This window comes from Musa acuminata, chromosome BXJ2-8, assembly GCF_036884655.1.
Source record: "Musa acuminata AAA Group cultivar baxijiao chromosome BXJ2-8, Cavendish_Baxijiao_AAA, whole genome shotgun sequence".
NCBI classification, from domain to species: Eukaryota; Viridiplantae; Streptophyta; class Magnoliopsida; order Zingiberales; family Musaceae; genus Musa; species Musa acuminata.
The window spans coordinates 1,459,384-1,480,417 of record NC_088345.1 but is presented as its reverse complement, the minus strand read 5'-3'; the positions used below and the strand labels follow the sequence as shown (position 1 = coordinate 1,480,417).

Below are 21,034 nucleotides of genomic sequence, written 5' to 3'. Positions count from 1 at the left end.
GACAGCATCTTGTTATGCCCGACCTACGTCCTCCTAATTCCCCTGCCTCGGCAAGTATATGGCATCCATGATGCTGCCACTGCTCCCTGAGCTAAACATGGCATCAGCGAATTCCGCAACGGGGCAATAATCCACATCTCGGCCACCCTGCGTCTGCCCTTCTTGTCTGCTGCTGCCCTCGAACCAGTTACCCAGTTGGATCGAAGTAGATCGCGTTGTTGTGGGCGCAGCTTGTGGGTGGCCATGGCAAGTCCTGTCGTCCTTCTCATCCTTGCCGATGGGGCTGTGTGCCAAGGAGGGGATCATGATCGGAGTCGGAGATGTCTTGCAGGTGTGACTGCCACAGTAGGTGACTTCCAATGTATATGGATCGGCGTCCAGCCTTTGAACCTGCTTCTTTGCCTCGCAGCCGTAGTAGTTCTTGTGGGTGCAGCGATAGTAGCTCCTGCCATACACACAGCACTTCGATCTTCTCCATTGTGGTACTAAAGAAAGTTCTTAAGGAGATCGAGCTTACCTTGGAAACCTGGAATTGAGTATGTCTTTCTGACCGTACTTCCTCCACGTGTACCCATCGTCAGGGGGAACCTCCATGTTCCCTGTTCGAAGAACAGGAACCTTCTTCGTCACATAGCCTTCCTTCCTGGGAATTCAAGTGCCAACAATTAGTTCTCCGGCAGCTGATCTGAATCAACTTCTGAAACATACGTTCATGGTTTGTATTTCACCTCTTCCTCGAAGATCTCCCGCGGGATGATGCGCCACCCACCGCAACTTGAGCCTCTCCCCCGCCTGCAAATGCCTCGGAATGAGCGGCCGCCGACGGCTGGACTTCCAGAGACAGTTGCGGCGATTCCGAGAAATCGGCCATCTCAAAGAACGGGTGCTCGTCGTCTTCCGCAGCCGGTATTGGGGGAAGCTCGAACGGTCGCATGCGCCCTTCTCCCGTGAGCATCCGAACACCATCGATGGCTTTGTTGAAGGCGTCGACGATGTGCTCGCAAGAGCTCAACAGGAAATGGGCATCGGCCGCGGCGTTGGAGAGGCGGAGGCTGCTCTCCAGTTCTCCAGCTAGCCTGCATGCGCCGAAGACTTGAGACAAGACCTCGTCCATGGGCGTTTGCTTTGGTTCTGAGTCGGCGAGGCACAAGAACATATTTGATGCGAATGGTGGGGGAATACGTAGGAATGGTAGAGACTTTGCATGGAAATATATACATAGAGATACAGAGGCATCGGAGAGATGGAAAGAGTCTTCTTCTTCTGACGTTAGGAACGTGAGAGTGTGTAGAATGGGCTGAGAAGGAAGACTCGGTCGTAGTCCTGCATGGGGTTTGTTCTTGAGTCTTAGGGAAGACTCGTTGGTCTAAAAGCCTCTTTGACTGCGTAGAATATTCAATGTGATTGATCATATACTGCCACAGAAGGATATGAGATTATTTCCTACGACAATTACACTCTGTAGAACAGGTCGCAAAGATCAAACGTTAACAGAGAGCACAGCAGACGGATACTGGTGGAATGACATCTTTTACAAGTTCCATCTTTAACGGCGAACTACATCCTGGCAGAGCTTTCCATTATCTCATATCACTGTATCGTCGGATTCATACTTGATCTCACTCTCGGTCTATCGGTAATTGCCTTGCTCTCGTTTGGTGCTACCGAGACATTGCTAAGACGCTACCTCTTCTCCGACATGGACCCTTGGAAAGACGACGGTCCGAAAGGGTTTCTCCTCCCTCCTCTCCTGCATAGCCCACCGTGCCTCTTTCTGGTGCTGCGTTGCTCCCTAATCAAGTGATGGCGAGGGTTAGAAGCTGAGTGAAAGCGATAGACAGGGACATGCTCCTTCAACATGAGAGGCCCAATATCCATGAGGTGGAGGAGACGGTCGAGGATGTCATCATCGAAAATGACATCTGAGGTGCAGATGAGAAGGAAAATGATATAGCAGTGGATGCAGTAACAGATAGGATAATATCATCTCTTAAATAAATATATATATATATATATATATATATATATATATATATAATTGATGGATTATTACGGACTTCAACTTTGTTGGGCCTAAGCCCATGAAGAGCAAACATTGTGTCGCGGCGACGGTCGTCCTCCACCTGCGACTTATTTCGGTAAGTGGAGTCTCGGCGGCGTTTACTGCGAGATTTCACGGATCTTTTTGGGTCCTTCCCTCTTCTTCTTACAGGAGTCAAAGAGGAATTCATGGCCCCAGAGATGCGTCCTCGTCGCTGTCCCGATCTGGTCCATCTAGGGGTTTTGCTAGGATTTCTTCTCCTGTGTTATCGCGCCGGGGCTTCGATCCATGAGTACTCCAATGGCGCATTCACTCCCCGCTCCAATTCCTTCTTCTTCCACGGCGGCAGCGAGGGCCTCTATGCCTCCGCCGTGGTCAACATCACCGCCCCCTCCTCCGACGGCGATTCTTTCATCCAGTGAGCTCTCTCTCTCTCTCTCTCTCTCTCTCTCTCTCTCTCTCTCTCTCTCTCGCCATGACGTGTTTTGCCGTCTTTTGAACTTACACTTGCTTTTCTCATTCTTGAATTGGTTAATCTATGTTCAAGATTGTTCTTTTTGGTTGAATCATTGTTTTAGGCATCTAACGCTGCAATCAGGGTTTTGCTCGATTGATCATGCTCATGACAGCAATGGTTGCTGATTGATCAGGGCGAATTCATTTCCAGTCGGTACATATTTGTGCATCTACCACTTTACGATGCATTCGATCACACGCCCGGAAAAAACCAAACCTGGATGGCACTTGTCACTTGAAAGTGCTGTTGATACTTGTCACCAGAATCTATGCTTGCTTTCTTCAGGCTTTTTATGCATTACTTTGCTTAAGACCCTGCATGTGCATTTTTGGCATACAGCAACGTCTAGTATATTGGTTTAATTTAATATTTGGATAGCTGATAGTATTTTTGATGGCAATCTTGATATAAGAAAAGAAAGTATATGCAAGCTAGAAAGTAGGACTAGTATCAGTTTGAATAACTTGATCGTGGTCATTCTCATATATGAAATTTTTTCCTTATTTATGTAATATTTCTTTTGAAAATGTATTCCATCATATCTTATTGCTGTAAGTTATTTCTCAGGTTTGAATCTGTCACCTTCAGACGCACAAAAGAATCAGCATCGAAGCATAGTGATATGCAACAAAATACTGGGTTAGTAGAAGCTATAATAGTTGAAATCCAAGACAGGGATAAGATTGGTGGTAGATACCTAAACACCAATGCTATATGCTGCAATCGTGAACTCAATGATCAGAATCTCTGTAAAGTTGGGGAAGTAATCATTCGTCCAACTCAGGATAACTCAGATTGGCCAAAACGCATTCAGACATTTTTTGAGGGTAGTAGTGAAGAAACAACTATGATGACTCAGACTATTCCTATAAGAAAACCTGGAATGTATTACCTTTATTTTATGTTTTGTGATCCACTACTTATAGGAATGGTAATTAAAGGTCGAACTGTTTGGAGAAATCCATACGGCTATCTTCCTGGAAAAATGGCACCTTTAATGACATTCTATGGATTCATGTCATTGGCATATCTTTTACTTGGTCTCATCTGGTTTCTACAATTTGTGCGACATTGGAGGCATACATTGCAGCTTCACTATCATATCACAGCTGTAATAGCTCTAGGCATGTGTGAAATGGCTTTTTGGTATTTCGAATATGCAAATTTTAATTCCACTGGAACTAGACCTATGGGCGTAACCATTTGGGCAGTCACTTTCACTGCTGTAAAAAAGACTGTTTCTCGGCTTCTGCTTTTGGTAGTTTCAATGGGCTTTGGTGTTGTTCGACCAACATTGGGTGGGATAACTTCAAAAGTTGCTGTTCTTGGTGCGGTGTATTTTGTTGCCTCAGTAGCTCTGGAACTTGTTGAGCATTTGGGAAACATCAATGACTTTGCTGGAAAGGCAAGATTGTTCCTGGTGCTGCCTGTTGCACTTTTGGATGCAACTTTCATTGTTTGGATATTTTCATCATTGTCAAAAACTCTAGAAAAGCTTCAGGTAAATGCTTACATGATTATGGTGTCTCACTTGTCAGATTTTAATCAACATCCCTTCATCTTTGGCATATGCTGCTTTCTTTTTTTTCTTGCATACAGTTTACTGGTTTGCATCATATTTCAAGATTTGATATCACACAGCAAATGCTATATGAATAAGAGTTTTTGCAGCATTTATCTGTTTAAGTGAAACTTGTACTTGAAATTTGGATTTTTTTGACTCTAAGATGGTATAGATGTTCTTAATTATTTTTGTTAATGGTTGTTATATATACACAGTTATAGTTCTCATAGGTTGCTTAGGTATAATAAGTTGTCTAAGTCATACAAAATAGTATTTATACATGAAAGAATATCAATTTATGGAAATTATGTTTTTACTGATTGTCATGTCCATTCTATCTGATGTCTTAATTCTTAATGTTTATCATTAACACATTCATAAATTGTCTTGTTCATTTCCTGTGTACATATCCACACTTCAAAATGTTACAATTATGTTGCTTTATTGCCACTTGGGCATTTTGGATTTGAGTTATAGAGATCCAAAACAGCTCTTATAGATAAAGTCATAAAAAAATGTACATTAGAATATTATGAGGACTCTGCACTGTCGGATGTCTTGCTTGACAAGCTGCCCTTTCTTACTTCTTACAAACAGATAATTTGATAGTATTATTGGTTATACAGTTATGATATCAATATGTTTCTTTAAAGCTCAATATTTGACATCATCCTTCATAAATTGGTCACAATGCTATGTTTATACTCGCTAAATGCCCGTTAATATCATTCTGAATATCACGTTGGTCTTGGTGAATCTTGCTGCTAATGAATTCAGGTAACTATTTGTTGGTGTTTGGAACACTTTTTAATCCTCTTTCTACATAGCTAGCTAGTAGCTACTATGCCAAGCTACAGTTATTAGACTATAGAGAATTGATGTACACATTATGATGAGAAGTTGGCTTTATTTGATAACATGTTGAATAATTTCAACCTTCTGTATATTTAGACTATCCCAATTGAGGAAGATGCTTATCATGATACTTGATTCCTTTAGTGATACTAGCCATATTTAATTATTTATCTCTTACCATTGAGCTTAGTTTCTTTCTGTGTTGCTTCAGGTAAGGAGAAGTATAGCAAAACTGGAGCTATATCGCAAGTTTACCAACACTCTTGCTGTTTCTATTCTTCTTTCACTTCTCTGGATTGGCTATGAGGTATTTTTTTTTCTAGTTAGTAACAAGTCAATCGTACTCAAATTTAAAAAAAAAATCCTTCTGATATATGATCAGATTATCGAGTGAGGCAGTTATTATAGGCGATAACGTGTTCTGAAGCTAACTGATCTCTTACTTCTTTGCTTACTACATCTTAAATGGTCTTCCTGTTTGAGGATTTGGTCTCAATAGAGATACATCATGGTACGAACCCATCTATGTGGGAACTGTGACCTATCAGAAATTCTGAAATGCTATCGAGAGATGACTTGCTTAAACTAAATTGTTCATGTTCAACTTAACGAAACAAGATGAATGAAGTAAAATATTCATTACTGCCTTGCTTTTGTTTGTGCTAGTTGATTAGGCACCCTCATGCAAATCGTGCATCTTGAAATTGGAATCCTTTGATGCACCAGTCCTGAGTTCTGCTGACTTATGTATGAACAAATTAAGTTACCCACTGCCAGTCAAAACAAGTCCTGTTTCCATTCCTGAGCCTGAACGTTGAACAGGAAAACCAACTATTTTAAAGCATGGCTTACCTATATTTCTGAAGTTCATATTGTCAAAAACAGTTGTACAATTTGCAAGCAGTAGGCAGATTGTTTCCGCAAGTTGTTGCATATGTTTGTTGCCAGTTGTGATGCATCTTCTGACTTCTAGTAATATCACAAAATGTATCTCAAGCAATTTACGTATTTTTAGTTAACCTGAAATGTGACCTCTTGTGACTGCAGTTGTATTTCAATGCAACTGATCCCCTAAGTGAACTTTGGCAAAGGGCTTGGTTTGTCTCTGCATTCTGGAATGTCCTGTCATACGTACTCCTTGGAATTATCTGCATCCTATGGGCTCCATCTCATAATCCAACTGGGTAATGTATTAGTTATTCTTTGTTTTTGTTTTTTTTTTTCTGTTTTTTGCATTGGGTTCTGCAAGAGACTGTCTTCATGATTCAAATTCTTAAGGTTGTCCTATATGAAGTTAAGACATTGAACAATTTGTCGTTGATAGATAGTGAAAAACTATATGAATACATTTACCAATCAATTAGCATCTATATATCTCCTTTTTCTAATTTATTACCATAACGGTGGGAGTTATAGTAATAAAATTAGTACATCATGTGTGTACCATATACTACAAATGGGTCAAACCCGCTACTTATCCTGATTTTCCTTTTTTATGTTTGCCTGAAAAGTCTCGTTTTACTAAGCTTATCTGAAACATGGGTATGAGATATGACATGATCTGACTTAGGTAAATTGGCGTAAAAGTTCTATGTTGAATGCCTTCCTCTAACATAAACTTGACATTGGAAATCCATCATACCTCTAACAGGGTGTGAGTCATTACATATCCAACTCTCCTGACAGGATGTAGTTAACTTTAGATGGAAACTAGGGCTAGTGGATTCGACATAAGTGACCTGTATGTGATTCACATGCAGATAAAATCTTTTGTTTCTATTGAACAATTTCTTTTAGTAAATTGATGTTAGAAACTTATAATTTCAAATACTACGAGAAATTTCATGTGGACATGATCATCACTGCTTATAAGAAATTTTCTGTTTGTGATCAGATGTTATCTCTGTTTGTCCTTTGTGAAATTAAATCAATGAACAGGTTGGGTATATGTCCATCCTTGTATGGTTATACTGTGATACTGCTTGCAGTTTTGCATATTCGGAGGACACAAACGACGACTTTGATGACGAGGGAGTTTCCCTTACTGGAAGTGGTGCCAGGGGAATTGGTGATAATTTGAGCAAACTGGAGAGAAAGGAAAGGAAGAATATGGATCATGTATTTGGGATTGGAAATGATATCGAGGAGGATAAGCGGGAGTAGCTGCCTTCCCTGGATGGGGTTCTAATCTTCCATCATGTTATGGTATGTTATTGCTCACGTTTCTTGTTGACTTGATTGCAAAAAAGAATATCTTGTCACAAAATATTTTTTTATTACAAAAGAGTGTTTTTATGTGGCCTTAAGGCTTGCTTCTTATTGCACAAATCTCACCAAAAACTTGATCTGCCAATAAGTTTATGAGTTTAATTTCATTAAGATTTTTTGCTTAATTCCATCTTAAATGGTCAAGGGAATGGAACAATTGGCTATCATGTGAGCAGAACCTCATCAAAGCAACTTGATAAAGTTTAATAAATCCCATTATCCATCAGCCTGTTTGGCAATCAGATGATCTTGCTTAATGCATGGATGGCCTTTTAGTTCCTTGGCATTAGATCTTGATCCTTTGCTCATGCGATAAGAGCAAAGTCATAAATATTTTTATTCAAAGAACTATTGATAGAAACAGGATGCCCAAGAGTGAGAGGTGTTTACTAATGTGTCAGCCTTCGCTATGTGATTGGTTGTTCCAGGTAGCATCCATCGCCAGCTAAAAGAAATGTAGGTTTCCTGCTTTGTTCTATACACTTTCATGCTAAGTGCATTATAAGTTGACATATTTGATCCTTATTACTTACTAACCATCAGATTATTTAGACAAGTGTTCAAATTATATGTACTTGTAAAAAGGGGTAGGATTTCATGGCTAAAGGTGTCACCCTCATCCCATTTCATCGACACCTACTGTTATCAAGATCGCAAAAAAAACAATCTTAACATTGCATCGAGATTCATGCTCTAACTTGGTACCATTTTTTAAAGTTTATCGTATGCAGTTCATTGTTTTGATATTCGATATCTTTTACCGTGTTCAGAAATATATGTAATTCATCAGTTCTTGTGGTTCCCTTGTAGCCTGCTATACCTCATTCTCCAAGACACAATGAATTCATTGATGTGGTGCATGCTAGGCCAGCTCTACATGGAATGATCTCTATCTTTATTGTGGTATTTGGCCAGGGACACACTGCTCTTCTGTACCGTCTCCGAGCACGCCTACATGTGGATTCTACTACACACCTGAAACTGCATCAAAGATGGTGCTCGCTGTTCATAGCTGGAATCATGGGGGGGAAACTGCTAGCTTCTAAGCCTATATGGATTTGGTGAATAAAAGTGTTAAGAATCTTGTTCATGGTAGGTGTGCAACTTGTCATCATCAGTGTAATGGTTTGGTGGTCGATCTTCCTGTTACTGTGCCACATCTATTTCACTTGCCAACCATTAATCTCACACTTCATGTTCCTGTCTAGTTCAGGTCAATCTTGGGATTCATTCTCAAGATCCAGCCTCAGTTTTAGTATCTGATTATGATTTCAGGAAGCTATCTTCTTCCATTATTCCCAAGTGTAGCTGCAACTGTAAGATGTTGAAGTCATCAATAGGTTTATCTTATACACATCTTAACTGTTGGTCTATTGACTCCGGTGGTTGGAGGGTTGTCCTAATACTGCCTTTGTCGCAGGTTCGATACCAGACGGGGCCCATTAAATTTCATGATGTCCTCTATTATTATTTGCTATCATTTAATGATGTAATTAATAAATTATATATTATTTTATATGATCTTGATGATATTAATTTAATAATGAAATTAATATTACATCTATCAACATCGGATGATTCCGTTAACTAAATCTAAAGCTTTAAGTGCGTCCATTTCCTTCTTTTTCGATAATTTAGTATTTCTCTCATCTCAATACGTCGAATCCAGTTTAACGTGGGCCCCTGCCAAGGAAAAGCGGGGCGGCGACGGCTCGCCTACCGTGTCGTCCCACGTGTGTATCCACCGTCGAAAAGTAGGAAAAGAGCAAGAGCCAAACCACAATCCGACGGTCTTTATTGGTCGATCTGCAAACGGGGCCCCCCGCAATCACGCCGTTGGTTCCCTGGTGCCAACCTGACGACAGCTGGCGCGTTGGGAAGTGCAGTACCTTTCTCCACGCTCGCATGCTCAACCCGCAAAACGTACCCCTTCCATCGATTGCTCCACCAGCTGCGCGACCCCCTTCCAGCGGAGGCGTCCGTTTCCACGAGGAGGGGTCTGAGACCGCAAGACAGTGGAAGCCTGCCCAAAATTCCCACTTCCCATCAAATTAGTGGCGCACTACAAAAGCCGGAGAAGTGGATAGCTCAACGGCAGGCGCAGTGCTCCACCGCGAAATCCCGCGGTTTTGGCCGTCTTCTCGCTCGCTGCCCTCCGACCTCCTGTAAGAAGCTTGCTCTGCTCCTTTTGCCCCTCCGTCTTTGGTGTCTGTTTCAACTCGTGTTGACTCTCCGTGGAACTCTTGCTGTGCGTTTCTCTTGGACAGAATTTTTTTAGCTGAAATCCACAGATTTCCGCTGGCTGTAGTGAAATGGAAGAACTTGCCCCGTAGCTTTCAGCAATCCACAGATCGCTTTCTTCCCCAAAAACCCCTTCGTTCTCTCTTCTTTTTTAGCTTCGGCGCAGATCGCAGACTTCCTTCTTTCCACATGAGGAACCATCTCGGCATGTCTCCCGGCCTTCTCTCCGCTTCCTTACTGTTCTTGGTGATTGCTCCGATCTCGATCGCCGCGGACGACTCCAGCTATGTTCCCCGGGACAACATCCTCCTGAATTGTGGCGCCTCAGGGCAGGCCAAAGACACCGACTCCCGAATCTGGACCGGAGACACCGGTTCCAAGTACGGCCCCTCCTTGAACGTTGCAGGACTGACGGCCTCCCTGCAAGACTCCTCGGTCCCCCAAGTCCCGTACATGACGGCCCGGGTCTTCACCTCCCCCTACACCTTCTCCTTCCCTCTCGGCCCCGGCCGGAAGTACATCCGCCTCCACTTCTACCCTTGTAATTATTCCACCCATGCCGCATCCGACGCCCTCTTCTCCGTAACCTCCGACTCCCACACCCTCCTCAGCAACTTCAGTGCCTACCTGACGGCCGATTCCCTCAATTATGCCTACCTCACCCGCGAGTTCTCGGTCAATGTCTCCACCGGCGGCCTCAACCTCACCTTCACCCCATCCACCGCCCATCCCCAAGCTTATGCCTTCGTGAACGGCATCGAGGTCGTGTCGATCCCCGACATCTTCGGCTCGGCAAACCCTATGCTTGTTGTGGGTGGTGGCACTTCCGTGCAGTACTCCATCGACCAGGACTGGGCTCTGGAGACCATGTACCGGCTCAACGTGGGTGGGCAGTCTCTTTCCCCTACCCAAGACTCGGGCTTGTTCCGCTCTTGGAACGACGACTCTCCGTACATCTACGGAGCTGCGTTCGGCGTGACCTACTCCAGTGATCCCAACGTCACCATCTCTTACCCATCTGCTCTCGCCAGCTACATTGCACCGTCGAATGTCTACTCGACGGCGCGGTCGATGGGGCCGGATGCACATGTCAACCTGAACTATAACCTCACATGGATTCTCCCCGTCGACGCTGGTTTCTACTATCTCTTGAGGTTCCATTTCTGCGAGATCCAGTATCCGATGACCAAGGTGAATCAACGGGTCTTTGACATCTTCGTCGACAACCAGACCGTGCAGCGAGGGGCTGATGTGATCGCTTGGAGCTCCGGCATCGGTGTCCCCGTCTTCGAGGACTATGTGGTGATCACAGCAGGAAGCGGGCAGATGGAGATGCGGATCGCGCTTCATCCGGATACCGAAACCAAGCCGCAGATGTTCGATGCTATCTTGAATGGGCTCGAGGTTTTCAAGTTGCAGAACGCCAATGGCAGTCTCGCTGGACTTAATCCACCGCTGAGGCCTGAGCCGGAGGTGGATCTTGGCAAGGTTTCGGACGGGAAGTCCATGAAACCCAAGAGTGGGACCGCGGCCATCGCCGGTGGAGTTGCGGGAGGCTTCGCGTTCTTGCTTGCTCTTCTCTGTCTTACCGCCATCTGCAGACGACATAAGAAGAAGAAGAAGGGGAAGGATGCCGTTAGCAGCGACGGGCCTTCCGGTTGGTTGCCGCTCTCTCTGTACGGCAATTCACATTCGGCTGCGTCGGGGAAGACGAACGCCACGGGGAGCTACGTCTCGTCGCTCCCCACCAACCTTTGCCGCCACTTCTCGTTCGCGGAGATTAAGGCCGCCACGAAAGATTTCGACGAGTCCCTCCTCCTCGGGGTTGGCGGTTTCGGAAAGGTGTACTGCGGGGAGATAGACGGCGCCACCAAGGTTGCCATCAAGCGCGGCAACCCGATGTCGGAGCAAGGCGTCCATGAGTTCCAGACCGAGATCGAGATGCTCTCCAAGCTCCGCCACAGGCACCTCGTCTCCTTGATCGGGTACTGCGAGGAAAACTGTGAGATGATCCTGGTATACGATTACATGGCCCACGGAACGCTTCGGGAGCACCTCTACAAGACACAGAAGCCACCTCTCACCTGGCGGCAGCGACTGGAGATCTGCATCGGGGCTGCTCGCGGCCTGCACTACCTCCACACCGGTGCCAAGTACACCATCATCCACCGAGATGTGAAGACGACCAACATTCTGTTGGATGAGAAGTGGGTGGCGAAGGTGTCGGACTTCGGTCTTTCCAAGACTGGCCCGACGCTGGACAACACCCATGTCAGCACGGTGGTGAAGGGCAGCTTCGGATATCTCGACCCAGAGTACTTCAGGCGGCAGCAGCTCACCGAGAAATCCGATGTCTACTCCTTCGGGGTGGTGTTGTTCGAGGTCCTCTGTGCTCGGCCAGCCCTAAACCCGTCGCTGCCAAAGGAGCAGGTGAGCTTGGCGGAGTGGGCAGTGCACTGCCAGAAGAAGGGAACACTCGACCAGATCATGGATCCCTACCTGAAGGGGAAGATTGCGGCGCAGTGCTTCAAGAAGTTTGCAGAGACTGCCAAGAAGTGCGTGGCGGATGCGGGAACGGAACGGCCATCGATGGGCGATGTGCTTTGGAACCTCGAGTTTGCGCTCCAGCTGCAGGAGAGCGCGGAGGAGAATGGCAGTCTCGGTGACGGGATCTCAGAAGAGACGGCATCATCGGTTGTGATGGATGGAAAGAAGGTTGCTGATGATCCATCAAGCGAGCCGAGCACCACCACCACCACCACGATAAGCATCGGAGGGAGGAGTGTGGGTAGCGAGGACTCCGATGGATTGACGCCCAGTGCGGTGTTCTCACAGATCGTGAACCCAAAGGGCCGGTGAGTTCATCACGCCGGTGGAGGGTGGCATCGACGTACCGTCTTCTGTATTCGTCCAGCTTGTGTTGTAGTAGCAGTACTAGTACTAGTAGTAGTCTGATGCCTTTGTATGCTGTGCCTACCTGAGTCCAAAAAAACGTATTAGCCTCCAGCTAATAATATATTCAATTACTGCAAACCTTGTCATTTACATTGCCCATCACATCACGCCGGGGGAGGGTGGCCTCGATCCACCGTCTTCTGTGTGTTGATGATGCCTTTGTATGCTCTGCCTAACCCGAGTAAACAATGACTTCAGCTAATGTCTTCAATTACTGCAAACCTTGTCAGTCACATTGCCTATCACATCAAGCAGAATAAAATTAGATTATTTGGGCATTCATGGTGACTGGCGAGGAAGAGAGGTCATTTTGAAAACCACGACTGACGCAATTCATAGAACAAAAGGAGTTCATGGTACAGATGTGTTTTCTCATGGCGGATAAGCTGACAATTGTTTTGACAGAAAAGATTTAGAGTGCAGGGACTTGGCATTATAGATTTGAATTTTTGGAGCAGGAATCAACAAACATGATTATCTTCTTCTCCAGGTCAGATCGGTTGGCACCTATGAGCTTATCCAGCAGTTGCCCATCTTTCAGGAACAAGAATGTTGGAGTCGCATGGATATCCCACGACGAACTAAATTCCTGAAACATGTATAACCATATAAATTCTCTACAACTGACTTCCAAAACATGATCCAACTTAAATATTTACCCAGGAAAATATGGTGAACAATTTCCATTATTTTTATCTGTTGATCCATAAAATTTCCTAATAAATGAATGTATCACACAAGTAGAAGTTTTAGTCCGAGGAAAAACCAAAAACACTGAAGTTGATCATAAGGATGCAGTTATCAGAATTTTCTGAGATTATATTTTTTATAGCTTTATTATGCATCACATGCAGAAAAGAGCTCACCACGATATATGAGACAAAGATTACTAGATGTTGGCTGCATCTCAGTTACTGATAAGCTTTCTAAGCTTTTCTTACGCTACTTAGTAGTTTTCTCAAGAACAAAATGTTTTCTATCTGGAGTTCATGTTTTTTATTCTCCGCTTGCAAAAAAATTGAATAGAAAACTAAAAGTCAAGCACCTTTGCAGTTTCGATGAGCTCAAACCTTTGATCTTTACATTTAGGAAGATTGGTGAGTCATCTGAGGTCAGATTATAAGCTCTATAAAAATTGCACTGTTAACTCCACAAATTTATGAATTTCATAAAGCTGAAATAATTGTTGATGCACAAGTTCCTTACGTAGCTTAATGCCTATATGTTTCATCTTCTCTCTGCCAGTGGTGAGTGCCTATCCAACCGGTGCTCAAGTTGGAAAGTTCTTGGCTTTGGTAATGCAGAAATAACATTTAACACCATGCTAACGGGTACGGATACCATAATGCAAAGGCTGGGAAAAGGCAGATAGATAGTGATTCTATAAACTTTTCTATAAGCATCAAATCTTATTCCAAGCCTTATCCAGAACCTAAACCGTGACTTAGCAAAGAAGACAAAGTTCAGAATTCCCTGCCCAAACTAAGACGGACATTTATTTTTTTAAGACAATGCTATGTTATGGTAAACTGATTTGCCTTTTTTCCCATCGTCTCAACTAAGTTTTTCTTGTGAAAAATAATCAAAACATTTCCCACGCTTTGAATAAGAGATGTCTCAATCAATAGCTTTAAGCATACTCAAGGATGACAAATGTACTAATTCGAGATAAGGAAGGAGTAGCAGGTAAAAACTAGGATAAACGAAATCAGGCAAGTAGAAAACTAATAACCTATTCATGAAAAAGATAAGTGACATAATAGTAAGTGCACTTTCAAATCTATAGCAGAATGGACCAGAAAATGCGATGGATCAAATAAAGGTTGAAGCAAATCTTACTGTTAACTCATCGACATCTATCGACAAAAACATCAGTGAAAGATACTTCTCAGACAGCTCCATATACACTGGTGCCATCGCTCTGCATGGGCCACACCAACCAGCACTAAAATTTGCTATAACCTGTGGGAACAAAGGCATATATCACAAAAAAACTACATGTATGTGCAGAAATAAAAATAAAAATTTGAATATTCAGGGTTATTGCTTTCAACATGTAACTGACACTTTCAGAGTCCCTTTTTTTCTAAAGCACTTTCGTCACACCAGGTATGTAGTAAGAAGATCCGGCTTAAAATAACCAGGTATGTAGGGCACTTACTAGAATGATAAATTTATATTAGATCACAATGAAGACGAACATCATCAGACCCCATCCAAGTATATCAAACCCTACACAAAGATTGCCAATGGCCGTGTAATTGATTTTACAAGTAATATCCACTTCAACAATGCAGGCTTTCTATACTTGGATTTTCGAAGAAACAATGTTGATATATGAATATAAGATTTTATTTCTGCTATTAAATCAAGCTCAACAGCAAAAACACTGAAGTTATTCTTTTTTGTGACTATAATTTAACCTCATGTCATAAGCTAAAGTGAAACAGGTTCAACAGTGGTTAAGTATTCAGAGAGTATATGCAGATCTATCTCTGACAGTTAAAATGTCACCAGAGCAAACAGGACTTAAAGAAGCATGGTCCCGGTTTGAAAGCCTGCAACTTTGAGATTCCTAGTCCGAAAGAATTTGCATATGCCTTAAGTCTCAAGTAATTTACAAGTGCAAAGGAGGTTAGTGTTTGTATCGAAATTAGCTAGGTTACTTTTTAAAAGACCAAATATAAATTTATAGTGCTCATGTACATTTAACCAATACTTCTTGAATGCAAATAATATGAAACTTAACATATGCAAGATGTCTTCACATGAACTATCTAATTCTGATATTAAAAAAATCAATTTATAATATTTGACCAGGCAGCATAGGCTTCTTTCCATTATCACCTGCCGCCTTTGGGAGAAAAGAGAATAGTTGTGGAATCTTTTGACCTTCTGAAAGAAAAGACTGAAAAAGCAACCTCTAAGAAATGCATCCCCTAATGAGTTCCTTTCTTCAATTGGTTGTGCAATTTCAACCAAATTCATAACATAGAACAGGATATGAATTTCAGTCATAAAACTGCAAACTTACATTGACTGCTTGTATGTGCAGATGCAAGCAGTAGGAGATCATTTAATATTTGGTGTTGACTGCTTGTGTAAGAGGACTCTATGATCATATTTGTTAATGTGATAAATGTACATAAATAAGTGGAACTTTTCAAGTTGCTTACTATCTTCCCATCCTTGTTTGCTTCCGAAACTTTTTGGTCCCAGCCTTCCTTTGAAGTTATTACATGCACATTTCCACCTCTGAAGTTTATCTCATCTTCAAGATCACCCCCTCCACCTTTCTAAAATAAAAGGAAAAAAATAGAAAAGATTACTGAATATTCACCAACTCCTGAGACTAACATCTATATATGTAACATGAGTAAGGTAATTTCCAGAGGAACATGGTAAAAAATATGCAACATCAGACGTTCAGGTCCAGAAAATCATCAGATATATGCACGATAGGTGAAGATAACATTTTATACAATGATGAAAATTCCTCTAGCAGTCAACGGATAAAGCATGAACTTGCAGGCTCTTGCAATGAGACAGATGAAAAATGCGACTGGAGAAGAAATCATGTTAGTGCATAATAATATGTTTGATGAAGCTAAAAGTCACAGGCTTTATCGCTGCAACATTACTACTCAGAGAACCATTGCTAACTCATATACATACTCCATAAACCACAATAATCTTTTACTAAATTCAGAATTTCCTTCTACAACACATACAATGCACAGTTAAATTCATTCACATGCATTGACTTCTGAACTATGAGAAAAACATATCTGAAAAGCACAAGTAAATAGTGAATTAAAAAAGGATATCGAGATTGATTATAAAAACAGTGGATAACAACCAAAAGCATGTGATCCAAGAAACATCCACAATACAAAATGCTTAAAACTACAAATTCATAGCACTCATCATGGGTTCTGATGTCATCTATGGATAATTTCTCACTTTTCCTGAACAATTTCCCATTCTGGTTAGAAGTTGAGTCCAAATAATCAGACCACCAGCTGCTTCTGGGAAAACAAAAACAGAAGAAAGAACACATCAGTAAAAGTTAAAGTTCATGAACTGATGCAAACAATCAGATACTGAGAAAAGAAATTCCAATTAAAAGTAAAGCATGCCCAAAATTACGGGTAAAGAAACAAATTGCACACTATGAGGATACTGCAGTTAATAACCATGAGAAGCAAAATAGAGAGTACTAATATTCAAATGAAATCAACCTTGGTTAGGTTGTAGCACAATTCTGTTGATGTCCAAGAAATCAAACCATATAATGCAGTATATGGCAGAACCCAAACGTGCAATTTTTTTTATAATGGCCAAAGCCTATTGCATAAGAAACCAATTTAGAGAGACCATGGCCATGTTACCAAGAGTACAACACTGAAAACGGATAGGGTTGACTGTTATGTATACTTCAGTTTGAGCAATACTCATGCAAAGCTTTTGAAAGTATATGTATACTAAATGAGTACTTGTGGAAAACCACTTGTGTCAGCATATAAGGTTGTCCCACTTCTCATTATAGCTTGAGATTAAGTTCAACATTCATGTAACTAGGACATGCAAGCTTTATTGCCAAATGTATCATTTAAGATTACCTAGTCAAGAATTGAATTATTGCAGAGTATTTTGATACGATTCTTTCCAATATCTTCTTGTTTGCATATATTGTCAAGAAACTTTTGCATTATATCTCATACAGTCAATGTTCACTCTTGAATAGTTTATAAAAATAATGATTTTTGACACTTACCTACTACAAAAGGGAAAAATGTTGGACTTCTGACCATTATGACCCACTACCCTACCCACCTCTAACTTCTACAGATATTCAAATATCCCCAACTTCTATATTCCAACACATTGCTTCCATCTGTTCAATTGTGAATTTCAGTACTTCTATACCAAACCTTTTTGGAAATTGCAAATAGCTATGTTCCTTCCCATTTTATCCTTTTCCATTTACAATGTACTTCACTAGCAATCCTTCAAGCCTCAACGATATGGGTCAAATCACACCCGACCAGCAAGCCTGATGGGCATGTACTTGGATCCCCTTCTCGCAAGTCAAGGGTTTGAACCCTTGCTAGGTGTCTCGTGCGCCCATTGTCATTCAGCCTTCATGACAATCTGCCACCCCTAGATAGGATCCTGATGTACCTGAGTGGCACTTGGAACAAGGAAACCCAATATGGATCAAATCCATGATCAGGGCTCACTATGAGTGAGAACAATTTCAACACCTTCATTTTGTCTCAAAAACGTTGAATCTTCGTTCTTTACCTCTTGTTTCATTTATTTTCCTCCACATGAACCACCCATTTCCCAAAATAATGATATCTTAATCTAACCACCCACTTATTGCTTGTCATAATGAATCGTATTCCATAGCTTACATTTCTATCACGGGTGATAAGTCAACATTTGGTCGGTCTACCATTGGTGCAACCGCGTTGGCACGTGAGGAATTGTCTGCTTTGGGCGGTGGTCGTACCTGCACGATTTTGTCCTTTCGAAGCTCGTGAGCTCCAAAAAGCACCTCTGAGGGTAAGGGTGATTCGATGGACTTATGAGCCCTTGGTTCCTCTACTCATCAACCAATATGGGACTAAATATCTTTATTAGTATTTCCTCCTATAGAGGAGCTAAGGGCCCAGGCTCTCCTTCTAGCGTCAATCTAATAAGTCAATATTTGGTTGGTCCGCTATTGTTGCGACTCCATAGGTGCGTAAGGAATTATCCGCTTTGGGCGATGGGCGTACCCATACGATTTTGCCCTTTCGAAGCTTGTGAGCTTCAAAAGGAGCATTTGAGGGTAAGGATTATCCGACGGACTTATGAGCTCTTGATTCCCCTACTCCTCAATGAATGTGAGATTAAATGTCCTTATCAGTGCTCCCTCCCGTAGGGGAGCCAAGAGCCCAATGCCCTCCTTCTAGTACCAATTTGATAAGTTAACATTTGATCGATTTGTCATTGGTACGATCCTATAGGGGCGTGAGGAATTGTCCGCTTTGGGCGGTGGGCATACCTGTATGGTTTTACCCTTTCAAAGCTTGTGAGCTCCAAAAGATGCCTCTGAGGATAAAGATGACTCGACGGCCTTATGAGCCCTCGGTTCCCTTACTCCTCAATCAATATGGGGTTAAATATTTTTATCAGTGCTCACTCTTATAGGGGAAGAGTGCCAATATGTAAGTCAATGGTGCAGTCCTACACTTAGTGCTGTGTGTACCGTGTGGGTGGCCCAAAGCACCTTTTGGAGCTCATAAGCTCCGAAAGGGCAAAACCGTACGTCCACCGTCAAAACAGATAATTTCTCGCGAGTCTATGGGGGTCACACCAAATGTTAACTTATCAACGGAAAAACCATATATAATGCTATGACAAAGCGATAATTTTGCCTTAAAACTTTCCCATTCGTGTATGCAGGCCGATCTGCCACAAAAACGAACAATTAAGACCAGGAATAGATGCAACAGTTTCACACGGGAAAATTAAGTGGAAAAATGAATGAGAAGGCAAGATCTATCTCAATTTGCCGACGGATCCAGCAAGAATCGAGGGCAGGGGAATGAACCTACAAAGATCCGCTTCAAGTTCGTACCTGGTGGTGGCGATGATGCGAACTATCGCTCTCGGCGGCAGTATCCCGATCCGAAGTGCAACGATCTGGGGTACGATGACTCTGCAAATGGATCTGAGGAAAATGATGGTGATTCAAGTTTGAGGCCTGAGAAGGAGGAACCTTGGTCGACCGAGCAGGTCAAACGGCAGTCTTCCTTCTTCTGCTTTTATAAGCAGATGCCGACCCAAAGCAAACCGGGCCGCACATTGACGATGCCCGCATGATTGATCCGAACCCGACGTTGTACCCTTCTTGGACGCGGGTTGTTTCAGCTAGTTATCTCGGATTTTGGTGCGGGCCCAGCGAATCCGATCCATTAGGGAGCAAAAATTCTACATAGATGGGAATCTAGAGATGGTGCCACGTATCTCCCGATCGAGGGAGCCGGAAGATTCACGCCGCGGGCGACAGCTGGGCCCTCCCGCCACCCCGATCGACGGCTCAAATGGTGCCACGCATGCCGCAATATGGCGGCTTACACGTACGTAGCACGACTTTTGGCGACAATACACGGCTTACACGTACGTAGCACGACTTACCGTTCACTCTTGCCATATGTTCTCGTTTCGACTGTGACAAGGCAAGGGCAGTATCGGCATTCGAGAGACTCGAAGGTGCTGCCGGTAGCAGGAAATCTTCCGCGGCGAACTCCGCGAACTCGTCGCCTGTGTCCCCACACGGCCACTTCGGTGGGTACAACTCCCTTGTGTGTAACGGTGGATCGACGCTGAGCCCGAAAGCGTCGACGTCGCCGTGGCCCAGGACGTCGAACGGCGTCTTGTCCATGCCGTTACAGAGGACCGACGACGGGGAGGAGAACGGGTTGTCGGAGGCGGCAGCATCCCCAACGGAGGATAAGTCCCTGTTTCCGGCCGCCGCCGCCGTTCCGGCGGGGAAGATGGTCTCGGCGTTGTCTCCCCTGAGCCTGATTGCAGCAGCGTCGTACGCGGCGGCAGCTTCCTCCGCGGTGTCGAAGGTCCCCAGCCACACCCGCTTCCTCCGCGTTGGGGCGCGTATCTCCGCCGCCCATCGGCCCCAAGGTCGCCGCCGGACGCCTCGGAACCGCTTCCCACAGCAGGAGCCCGAAACCGCCGCGAGCGGCCGCCTGTCAACCTGCGCCTTCGCCGCCGCCACCTCAAACCCGATCTCCTGGACGTGCCTCTTGACCCGGCGCATGGCAGCCTCGTTCTCGTCGCCGGAGGAACCGGTGGCGTCCGCGTCGGTGCAGTGGATCCGCACGACCTTTCTCCCGCGGCCGATGGCTACCGGGACCGTCTTCATGGTGGGGCGACGTGCTGCTGTTCTCCGGAACAGAGAGGAGAAATCTACATCCGGTTTTAGCGAGGGGTTATTGGCTGACCGAAGGCATGACGTAGAGGGAGAGAGAAGACGAAGCAAAGAAATCTTATTTATCGTGAGCGTCGAATGCTCCTCGTTCGTATCTCTGCTTCATCAGTAGCAAAGTCACAGGTCAACACCAAATCTATCAGCTTCGTCTTACCTGCCTCCACTTCTCTGTTACAGATTCTTTACGGTCAACTTATGTCTTGGATGACCAAGTTTCTTTGCTGACACACCTGCATCGTGAACATTGTACTCAAATGCATGCAAAGATCGAAAGATCACTGTACTGATTCCCAATTCTAGTAGTTGTTTTACCAATTTGCAAGTTGGAGTCTTGTGCAGAACACTTGATGAAGTGAACTTTACAGGGCAAGGTGCTTCTGAAATGTAGCATCATATTGCTCATGTTTCCAGTCATTAGGTTGCTTGATACTACTGCATTGATTGATATGAAGATATTAACTTCTTCTGGAGATACATAATAATAAAGGTAGAAAAACAACCATGATAATTTTTTTCTAAATGAATTGCAACAACACACACATCTTTCTAGCAATCAGCATTTTTAATGGATATATATACCGGCCAGCCTTGCTC

The 21,034-nt window shown here is 43.5% G+C and overlaps 4 protein-coding genes across 6 annotated transcripts; 2 read left to right on the top strand and 2 right to left on the bottom strand.

Moving 5' to 3' along the window:
- Window positions 1-33: 33 nt before the first annotated feature.
- On the bottom strand, window positions 34-1,890 carry LOC135618553 (WRKY transcription factor 55-like). The gene is made up of 3 exons (XM_065119504.1): window positions 729-1,890; window positions 518-643; window positions 34-445 (listed from the first exon to the last, which is right to left on the bottom strand). Exons 1-3 carry the CDS (start codon window positions 1,154-1,156, stop codon window positions 34-36), a joined length of 966 nt encoding a protein of 321 aa, XP_064975576.1. The 5' UTR covers window positions 1,157-1,890.
- Window positions 1,891-2,079: 189 nt separating this feature from the next.
- On the top strand, window positions 2,080-8,433 carry LOC135618552 (uncharacterized). 3 transcript variants are annotated; one of them, XM_065119501.1, is made up of 6 exons: window positions 2,081-2,459; window positions 3,126-4,059; window positions 5,189-5,284; window positions 6,025-6,161; window positions 6,966-7,182; window positions 8,161-8,433. In XM_065119501.1, exons 1-5 carry the CDS (start codon window positions 2,230-2,232, stop codon window positions 7,138-7,140), a joined length of 1,572 nt encoding a protein of 523 aa, XP_064975573.1. In that variant the 5' UTR covers window positions 2,081-2,229; the 3' UTR covers window positions 7,141-7,182; window positions 8,161-8,433. The 3 variants fall into 3 exon arrangements, with proteins under 3 accessions (XP_064975575.1, XP_064975573.1, XP_064975574.1); XM_065119502.1 differs by having other exon boundaries at window positions 8,056-8,433; XM_065119503.1 differs by lacking the exon at window positions 8,161-8,433 and having other exon boundaries at window positions 2,080-2,459; window positions 6,966-7,183.
- A 431-nt stretch (window positions 8,434-8,864) lies between these two features.
- Window positions 8,865-12,519, top strand: LOC103994087 (receptor-like protein kinase FERONIA). Its single transcript, XM_009414374.3, has 2 exons — window positions 8,865-9,410; window positions 9,513-12,519. The coding sequence occupies exon 2, from the start codon at window positions 9,676-9,678 to the stop codon at window positions 12,343-12,345; it is 2,670 nt and encodes an 889-aa protein (XP_009412649.2). The 5' UTR covers window positions 8,865-9,410; window positions 9,513-9,675; the 3' UTR covers window positions 12,346-12,519.
- Window positions 12,520-12,730: 211 nt separating this feature from the next.
- On the bottom strand, window positions 12,731-20,443 carry LOC135618551 (pathogenesis-related genes transcriptional activator PTI6-like). The gene is made up of 5 exons (XM_065119500.1): window positions 19,073-20,443; window positions 16,405-16,469; window positions 15,618-15,737; window positions 14,281-14,403; window positions 12,731-13,030 (listed from the first exon to the last, which is right to left on the bottom strand). Exon 1 carries the CDS (start codon window positions 20,372-20,374, stop codon window positions 19,535-19,537), a length of 840 nt encoding a protein of 279 aa, XP_064975572.1. The 5' UTR covers window positions 20,375-20,443; the 3' UTR covers window positions 12,731-13,030; window positions 14,281-14,403; window positions 15,618-15,737; window positions 16,405-16,469; window positions 19,073-19,534.
- Between the last annotated feature and the right edge of the window lie 591 nt (window positions 20,444-21,034).